General features: G+C 35.0%; 2 protein-coding genes across 2 annotated transcripts; one reads left to right on the forward strand and one right to left on the reverse strand.

Annotated features, from left to right (window-relative positions):
* Nucleotides 1-1913: 1913 nt before the first annotated feature.
* On the reverse strand, nucleotides 1914-4310 carry LOC147541907 (F-box/kelch-repeat protein At2g43270-like). Its single transcript, XM_086638267.1, has 2 exons — nucleotides 3142-4310; nucleotides 1914-2675 (listed from the first exon to the last, which is right to left on the reverse strand). The coding sequence occupies exons 1-2, from the start codon at nucleotides 4121-4123 to the stop codon at nucleotides 2650-2652; spliced, it is 1008 nt and encodes a 335-aa protein (XP_086494393.1). The 5' UTR covers nucleotides 4124-4310; the 3' UTR covers nucleotides 1914-2649.
* Nucleotides 4311-7721: 3411 nt separating this feature from the next.
* LOC147541908 (uncharacterized) lies at nucleotides 7722-8234 on the forward strand. Its single transcript, XM_086632546.1, has one exon. The coding sequence runs from the start codon at nucleotides 7722-7724 to the stop codon at nucleotides 8232-8234; it is 513 nt and encodes a 170-aa protein (XP_086488672.1).
* Nucleotides 8235-10314: the final 2080 nt, after the last annotated feature.

Here is a 10314-nt window from a genome sequence, read left to right on the forward strand (position 1 = left end):
TTTGATATCTCATTCCCTTAACTGAAGTGTCAGGAGTGTTTTTGCAAAATCGTAATCTTCCGTCTATAAAAACTTACAAAGACATATAAACGTTAGGAGTTAGGACCATTTCATCTACAATCAGTTCATTCATAGATGAATTTTCACGTTTAAAGATAATGTCTTTTATGTTGATGACTCAAGGACTTCTCATGGTATTTCAACAAAAAAAAAAAGTACTTCCCATGAGACATTTACATGGAGTCTTTATGTTGATGACTTAAGTACTTCCTCATCTTAATAAGAGCAAATCCAATGGGGAGGAGTCCCGGGCCCTTAATTCAAATTAAGGGTCAGGGACACCCCATCCTCCCCATTGGACTCCAGCCGGTCCCGGGAGGAGGGCGGAGGCAAATAAGGGGCGGCCCCTTATTAGGGGCCGGCCCTTTGCTCCCCAAGGGACCGTTTGGGCTCCCCAACGGTCACCTTGGGGAACAAATCTGGCCGTGGGATTTCCCCAACGGCTAGATCTGTTTAGATCTAGTCGTTGGAGCAAATCCAACGGCCAGATTTTGGGTTCAATCCCTATAAATAGGGGTTGAACCCAAATCATCCTCTATCTCTCTCTCATTTCACTCTATTTCAACTCTTTCTCTTTCATTTTATCTCTCCAACTCTCTCACTAATTTCTTCAATCTTTTTCGATGGATTCCTTCAATGATAATGAGTTATTTATGAATCTCCTTCAAAATCCCGGTTATCAATCTAGCCAATTTGAAAGTGATGAAATTTTTAATGATTCTTCACGAGTTCCCTCGGCGGTAGATGAAACTTTAGATGATTCTTGCGAGTTTGGAGGAACGACTTCAACCAAGAAATCTAATAAACGGGTTGCGTATACTACCAATGAAGATATAGTACTTACTAATTCTTATTTGAAATTCACATTTGATGCGGTTGTCGGAAATTGCCAAAAATCTACTATGTATTGGCAAAAAGTAACCGATGAATTTAATGAACTTACAAACTCTCAACGCACGAAAAAGGGTTGTAAATCTCGTTTCGGTGACATAAATACCGAGTGTCAAAGTTTCATCTCTACTTTGAGGATAGTAAATAAAGTTCCAAAAAGCGGAGAGAACGACTATGATCGGGTAATTTTTCTTACTTGTAATCTATATATTTTTATCTTATGATTTCATAATATCCTTTTAAATCAATTTTTCTTTTTCAGATTCAAAGAGCACTTGATATTTATAAAAACAATCACAAAGGAAAAATGTTTAAGTTCCAACATGTTTACAAAATTTTGATGTCGCATAACAAGTGGATGGCAGACATGCCAGGAGAGTCAACATCTGGGAAAAGAGATTCTAATACCAATCCATCGGAGGAAAGACCAATAGGTCGTAAACAAGCCAAAGCAAATGCAAGAGTCGGAGAAAATTCGACAAATTTTACCGCTAAAGACAAAGTAGTAGTCGGTGATGCTCCGCCGGAATATTGACAAAATAGAATGGAGGAAGGGAAAGAAAAAATGGTACACGTGAAAGAATCTTTAGAAATTCAAAAAAGGTTCCTTGAAAGCGATAAAAAAGCAAAAGACCGACAATGTGGAACAGACTTAATGAAGATTGATGTTAATTCTCTTGACGAACATGGTGCACGGTTGCTTATGGAGGCGCGTAAAGCTTGGTTTAGCAATAATCCACACCCCTTCTAGTTATTTTTAACTTCTTTATTGTTGTTTAGTCGTATTGTCGTAGATTTAAATTTCTAATCAAATGTTAAGTTTGTAAGCGATATTGTTTAATCGAATTATTTAAGTAAATTAAGAAATTAAAACTTCAAAACCGGGACGCATTGGACTTGCTCTAATGTCTTTTATGTTGATGACTCAAGTACTTCCCATGAGACATTTACATGGAGTCTTTATGTGAATGACTTAACTACTTCCTCATCTTAATATTATTCACCAACGGCATGATTTAGGCCGGAAAAAAAAAAACCGTTGTTATTCATCGTCAAAGATCATAAGCAACAAGACATGGTTAATAAGCGTTAGCAAGAAACTCCCTACATTCCACAACATATCATTATGTAGCCCACAATTATGTTCTCTAACCACAAGAGTCTTCACATCGGTGGGTTTGTATTAGAGGTCATGGACCCGACCCGTTAGGGTTCAGCCATGAACACGTCGAAGGCCATGCAACCGACCATAAGGCTTACTTTACAAAACAAAAGGGAGTGTCGTTCCGATTACTGAGATGGTAAGCTCCTCAAATATCTATCACTGAGGGACTAAACTCAATTCCCAATAACTGACAACAATTGAATTATTCATTCATCACATACTGTCTTCTCCCGTGATCAGTTTCATGTCAACTCCATTTCCGGTAACGATTGAATCATTCATTCATCACATACGTCTTCTTCCGTGATCCGTTTCATGTCAACTCTAATTAGGTATCAAAAGGCCTTCACAAAAATCAAAGGGAAAAGGCCTATACAAAAATCAAAGGCAACATCGGACCGGGAATCTTCGCCACCATTGGTTCGGGCAACCAACCCTTTTTTTCTGTCTTATCTTTCTGAAGGGCTTGTGATTCATTATACCAATTCCCAAAGGCTTTCAGTGAATTATTGAAGCCACCATAACTCCGACTTTCAATGGACACAGAGCCAACGAGTCCCTATTAAAGTAAGGCAAACTGCGTAAGGAGTCTAAGGTTACAGAAACGTTCCCCTACTTTGTTTGGTAGGCATAGCATTGCAAGCAAATAGAGGGGTAAGCACACAAACCCCTAAATAAATTATTGTTATTCAATAATCATCTTATTATAAATATCCTACATACTCGAGCAGTAAATAAGTGTTGTAAAAAAAGAAGGTGCAGCTGACTTCACTTGATATAACCATTAGGGCCAAAATATCTGCGTTTCTTCGGGCTCCTCCAGCCTTCTTCCCCGTACTTCATTGATATATTTTCAGATTCAACAATCTTCACATCATATTCTCCTAAAGCTTTCAAAGAAACAAAGCTTTCTATATGTGGTATAACTTGAACTAAAATAAATAAATGGTCATAAATTTTAAAAATTCCAGTCTTAGGATTATAACAACACAAATTTCGGTCGCGGGTAGAGAAAAGAAGTTCACCTCTCTCTGTGATAGCTAATGGCTCGAACGTACGTTCGTTGGCATATTCTAAATGAAAAATGATTTCCCATTCATCATTCTTCTTCAGTGACCATATCCTTATGTAGATGGGTTGAAAATCATCTAAACTAGATTGCCGGTCGACGAAGCACAATAACCCTCCTAAAAAGAAGGGTTTATTGTGGTACTCGTACCCACATCTGTCATAGAAACAAGTTGGTAACATTATAAATCTGAACTCTTCTTGTGCTAAATCAAAACACCCAACCTTTACACCACCATCCAGCAACCAATAAAGGGATCCATTTGCAAAAACACCTAAATTTTTTTTATTTATATAAAAGATTGAGGAAGAAACTTCGCCTTTATATCTCCAACCCCTACCATCTCCAACAGTATATACATGGACCAGACCCACTGATCGATTATCTAAGTGATAGTAGATTCTTACAACCTTATACTCTTTTTGTTTTCCACCACCACAAGGAGGACTATTAATGAAGCCAAATCCACTTCCAATTTGAAACCTCTGGTTACCAGGATATAAACATGGAAGAGTAATATACTCTCTAGTAACAGGATTGCATACCCGAACAGAATAATTCTGGCGCATTAAAAGATCTTGTGAAGAGGACAAACAAATCAAACCATTGCAAGAACCAATAATAAAACTGTCACTATCGATGGGAGAGTGATAGATCCAATTGTAAGGGCCATAATTGTTATTCTCATCATCGAATTCTCTAATGCAAAGACCATTACAAGTTTTCACATCATCGCTTACTTGATCTGGGAAAAGCAAGAAAGAGTATTTTTTAGAATAGTTAATAGATGATTTGAGATGCATATGAGCAAAGTTGATGTCAAAGATAATGCTTCGCCAAGTCCTGCATACTCGTTTGCACTCGAGGACGGAATGAACAGCCAATCTGCAGAAAATGTTTATTATAATATCCGGAGGAAGATCAAGAGGACTCCCCATGCTTTCTCTCTTATCCTACTAGATAACAAAAACACCAAAAGTACTTGTAGTAGTTTTCGAGTTGAGGTCTCTCTCTTCACTCTTGAGAGAAGATAAACTAGACACAATCAACACTCAACAACCTTCTCTCCCATTTCGCCTCTACACAGTGCACTGGTTGCTTTGGATCTAGGGTTTGAGTTACGGTCCCAACTTAATTTATACTCATTTGACATGGAGAGTGATTATCGAACCCTAATATCTCTACTATCCGACGGTGAGGAAATAGCCACGTGGAGGATTCAAACTCATCTGGAGACTCTTCGTGTAAAGGTTCGTAGCCGACAGATGCCCACTCTTATTGCCCTCGCGATTAGTACAATACTGCCCCTCATCAACTTGCGGCTAGCATTGTGGTCCTTGCTTAAAGCCACGGAGGCTTTGGTGAATAAAGAAAAATCTCTCGGGCATAAAGACTTTGGGAAAGAGGATTTGTCATAGGAGACATCTTCATCTTCAGTCCAAAAATTGAATTACTTGTTTTTTGCCCCTAATTTCCATCTCCATCTTTCCTTTTAAATCCTTTTCTCTCTCTCTCTCTCTCTCTCTCTCTCTCTCTTCCTTCTCGATGTCTCACCAGAGATTGCAGTAAAACTAGGGTTTCCAACAAGTTACTGGCAGATCCTATTATGATAGATCCTATTATGAAAGACCAGGGAAAGTATTTGTTTTAGCCTAAAGTCTGAATTTGTGAACTGAATCGATCAATGCAAATGAAAAAATCCGCTTGCACACAGTTAAAACTTAAAACCCATTTATGCACCTACGGAATGAATGTTAAAGGTTTATGCTTGTTGACTGTGTAATAGTATTACTTTTGGAAGATGTTACGGCAGGAAAATGCTTAATCTTGGTAGATTGGCAGAGAAAGGTTAGGTGGAATGAGTTCTAATTGCCTCCTATTTTAGAAATGGAGTTTGTGAAAAGGTTTAGTTATAACAATGAAAGTCAGTGGATTCTCCCTACTACAATAACAAACATGCAGAATAGATAAAGAGAGAGATAAACGAGCATAAGAAAGAGAGAGATAGAGAAACAGAAGATAGGGAAAATCACAAGATGAGATGAAGATTCGTGGTTAAAAAATTCAATTTTTGGACTCAAGGTGAAGATTCCCCCTAGGTCAAATCTTGTTTACCAAAATCTTTATGTCCCGGAGATTTTAGTTTATTCCCCAAAGCCGCAACCTTGCTTAATTACAATTACGTATAATATTTATTGACGTTGTTGACGTTTTGTCCTCCACCGTTATCTATAAGCGTTGTTGGTTTTATAGATGGGTCCATGGGTATAAAGTCCAAAATAATGTTCATAAAGTGTTTAGGATCCAATCTTCCAAAAAATAGACTTTTAGTCGTTTTGCACTTTGGGCCTAAAACTCTTACTATATAAACCCAAATTCCGTCCATATCCCAGTACAGATTTTCCGCTATTTTTAAGTTGGGGTCGGACCAAAATGCAAAGAGCATTTTTGTAGCGTGATTTATGGCATTAAATAGGAAATAACATATTCTAATCAATTTTATCTTTCTTCTTTACAGATTCGGAAACCAAATAAAGTCTTCCTCTCTCCGAATCAGATCAATGACCAAATTTTTCTGGGATTAATTTAGCGTGGTTTGGGGGTTAATATACAAATCGTATATATCACTTAACTTTCAGATTTGGAAAGAGTATATTTTTCTAGGATCAATTTAGCGTGATTTGCGGGTCAATATACAAAACATATATATCAATTTCTCTCACTTAACTTTCAGATTTGGAAAGAGTATATTTTTCTATGATCAATTTAGCGTGATTCGGAAGTTAATATACATAACTTATATATCACTTTTTCTCATTAATTTTCGTTTTTACTTATACATAACCAAACATTCCCTTACAAATTATGAAACATGTTCATAAATTATGTACAATTTACGAACATTACAACAGCATTTGTTTTCGTTTTTACTCATACATAACCACACATCAAATATAAATTACGAAAAAAGTTCGTAAATTATGTGTTATTTATGACGAGGAACCATCATTTGTCATGTATACAACGTAATTTATCCAATGATTCACATTATTTATACCAGAAGTTAATGTTTTTTACACAGGTACACTGTAGTATCTTCTCAACTATTTGAGTCATTCAACAAACAACAGTTACACGCTTCAAATCATTCTTGACAAACTTGAAATCATCTCCCGTGTTTATATTATATTGTTGAAGGGGTGAATCGAAATGCTTTAGTTTTATCTTCTTCACGTTGGATGATACTGTAGGAATTTCCATCAGTAACAGCTAAACTACAAAACAAAAATGTAAACAATTGTCAACAATACGTATCATTATGAAAAACTGCAATGTAAAATATTATAAAGTATATGTATTGTTTTATAAATTTCATAGTACTATTTAATCAAGTATATGTACTGTTTACCTTCTCTTACAATAAAATTGTACGGAATCTTCACTTGTTCAAATGTGTAAAGGCGCAATAAAGTACATATAATTGTCTGAACAATACAGATTGTTTACATTCTGTTACAATAACATTGTACGGAATCTTCTCTGGTTCAAATGTGTCATGTTCAACAAATTACACATAACAAATTACACATAATTTCTTTTGAATTACACATCATTTACATTCAGTTACAAAAAACGTACAAAATCTTCTCTAGTTCAGAAATGGTACGATTACCGGGATCTGATATCAAGAAATGTTCTAAAAATCAACATCTGAGACCTAAATCTAATGAAAAATAAATTATACATGGAGACAAACATAACATAATCGAAGATAATGAATTAGTAAACAAGAACTTAACATTAATATCGTAAATTTGTTTAAGGGGTTATCTTCCCTCAGTAAAAAATTTTCTCCAACTATGACTAACCTTTGAAATGCACGTTCTTGTGAAAATTCGATGGCATTTTCTATAATTACAGAAGTCTAATATGCCTTATTATTTTGCCACATGAGCACCCCTTTAGTTTAGGAAGGTACCTTTATGTCATTGATATCTTTTGAAGATATCTCCACAATCCAACGGTTAATTTGCTCATGCTCACACTCAAGGGCATGCGCTCGAGCTCATTAAATCTCCTCTCTCTGCAGGCCCAGATTTATAGAAATTATTTATTTATTTATTTATTTTGTTGAGGAATAGAAATTGTTCAGATTTGGAAAGAGTATATTTTTCTGGGATCAATTTAGCGTGATTTGGGCGTCAATATACAAAACGTATGTATCAAGTTCTCTCACTTAACTTCATATTTGGAATGAGTATATTTTTCTAGGATCAATTTAGCGTGATTTGGAAACATAAATCTATAACCCCTAAGGTGTTCTTATTTATTTGGAAGCTACTTCATGATGGTTTAGCTACCTTAGGCAAGTTAGCTAAATATGTTACCTCAATCCAACCATATTGTAAACTATGTAATACATGAGAAATCGAAACAATCAACCACCTTTTTGGATCTTGTCCGCTTTTCAGATATCTTATTAACAACACAAACAATAATAATATCATCAACTTAAGTATAGATCCTATTAAAAATATGCAAGATCTCTTGAATAAAGGTAAAAATAGTGTGGAAGATTGGAATATTTATACTCATCTCTTATGGGATTGGTGGAAGGAAAAAAATGCATGGTTATTCAGCTCCAAAAAACCAGATATTCATCGTTGTTGGTGGTATACTAAGAAAGAGGTACACAATCTCTCCCTTTTGCCTAACATCACTACTAAGTTTCACGATGAACAGGACTCGCAATGGATGTCGCCTCCACCTTCTAAGATTAAAATTAATGTTGATGGAGCTTTCAAACCTCCATACGCGGTTGCTGGAGTTGTAGCAAGAAATCATTTAGGTCAGACTGTAGGGACGAAGAAGATCATCTTTCAACCGGCATCGCCACTCCATAGTGAGTTGAAGGCGTTCGAATTAGGGTTACTATTAGTTCAAGATATGGGTCTTGTTGCCTTTATATTGGAAGGAGATTCTCAATCAATGGTCGAGGTTCTAACAGACTCACTTGTTCTCCTCCGTGGCGTCTATCTAGGGACATAAAGCGGCTACGCGGACTAATTTCTACCATGGAGATTGAATTACAATATTGCCCCCGTATCTCCAATATCGAGGCACATATATTGGCAAAATCGGGAATTAGTACCTGGCTTGAGCGAATTTCGCGATCAAGTCCTTTTAGTTAGCTTTTACATCCTTTTTTTTGTTACTTTGTTCTTGATTTCCTAGGTCATTGTACCGAACTATGGATGTTTATCAATCTGAAAGATTTATTCAAAAAAAAAATTTAGCGTGATTTGGGATTAATAGACATGACTTATATATCACTTTTGCTCATTAACTTTCGTTTTTTACTTATACATAATCAAACATTCCCTTACAAACTATGAAACATGTTTATAAGTTATGTATAATTTACGAACATTACAACAGCATTTGTTTTCGTTTTTACTCATACATGACCACACATCAAATACAAATTATGAAACAAGTTCGTAAATTATGTGTTATTTATGACGAGGAAACCATCATTTGTCATGTATACAACGTAATTTATCCATTGATTCACATTATTTATACCAAAATTTAATGTTTTTTACACAGGTACACTACAGTATCTTCTCAACTATTTGAGTCATTCAACAAACAACAGTTACACGCTTTAAATCATTCTTGACAAACTTGAAATCATGTCATGTGTTTATACTATACTGTTAAAGGAGCGAATCGAAATGCTTTAGTTTTATCTTCTTCCCTACGTTGGATGATTCTGTAGGAATTTTCATCAGTAACAGCTAACCTAAAAACAAAAATGTAAACAATTGTCAACAATACGTATCATTATGAAAAACTGCAATGTAAAATGTTATAAAGTATATGTATTATCTTATAAATTTCATAGTACTGTTTAATCAAGTATATGTAATGTTTACCTTTTCTTACAATAAAATTGTACGGAATCTTCACTTGTTCAAATGTGTAAAGCGCAATAAAGTACATATAATTGTTTGAACAATACAAATTGTTTACATTCTGTTACAATAACATTGTACGGAATCTTCTCTGGTTCAAATGTCTCATGTTCAACAAATTACACATAACAAATTACACATAATTTCTTTTAAAGTACACATCGTTTACATTTTGTTACAAAAAAACGTGTCATGTTCAATAAATTACACATATTTCTTTTGAATTACACATCGTTTACATTTTGTTACAAAAAACGTACAAAATCTTCTCTAGTTCAGAAATGGTACGATTACCGGGATCTGATATCAAGAAATGTTCTAAAAATCAACATCTGGGACCTAAATCTAATGAAAAATAAATTATACATGGAGACAAACATAACATAATCGAAGATAATTAATTAGTAAACAAGGATTTAACATTAATATCGTAAATTTGTTTAAGGGGTTATCTTCCCTCGGTAAAAAATTTTCTCCAACTATGACTAACCTTTGAAATGCATGTTCTTGTGAAAATCCGATGTCATTTTCTATAATTACAGAAGTCTAATATGCCTTATTATTTTGCCACATAAACACCCCTTTAGTTTCGGAAGGTACCTTTATGTCATTGATATCTTTTGAAGATATCTCCACAATCCAACGGTTAATTTGCTCATGCTCACACTCAAGGGCCTGCCCTTGAGCTCATTAAATCTCTTCTCTCTACAGGCCCAGATTTATAGAAATTATTTATTTATTTTTGTTGAGGAATAGAAATTGTTCACGACATACCAAAAAACCTAACTAATCTGTAACATAGATGTAACTTGCCTTAAAATGAAAATAAAACAATCAATTTCTCTCTCTAACCATTTCTTGTTATCGTGTTTCGACCTCCACTGTTTATTTACTTCGATTTTAAGCTGAATTCCTATTGAATTTGAGTGGTTTCTGGTCTATATGAACTTCATCCGCTCTGGTTTGAGTTGGTAAGTTCCTAATGCTCTAATCTTTAGATTCACTCTACTCTCTCTCTCTCTCTTCATCACTATCGCTTTGATCACATGTGTTATTTTCACCGCTTGTGTTTTTTCTAGTTAATTTCTTCTCCACTATCTCAGATCTTGCGCTGATTTGTTAAACGCAGTCTCGCTAACAAGCAATATGCT

Source organism: Eschscholzia californica, unplaced genomic scaffold (assembly GCF_041429995.1).
Source record: "Eschscholzia californica isolate CP2 unplaced genomic scaffold, dmEscCali1.0.p SCAF_4, whole genome shotgun sequence".
NCBI lineage: Eukaryota > Viridiplantae > Streptophyta > Magnoliopsida > Ranunculales > Papaveraceae > Eschscholzia > Eschscholzia californica.

Coding starts and splice junctions, on each gene's coding strand:
- LOC147541908 (XM_086632546.1), top strand. CDS start 7,722: ATGCAAGATCTCTTGAATAAAGGTAAAAATAGTGTGGAAGATTGGAAT.
- LOC147541907 (XM_086638267.1), bottom strand. CDS start 4,123: ATGGGGAGTCCTCTTGATCTTCCTCCGGATATTATAATAAACATTTTC. Junction 2,676..3,141: donor ATTAGCTATCACAGAGAGAG/GTGAACTTCTTT, acceptor TTACTTTAATAG/GGACTCGTTGGCTCTGTGTC.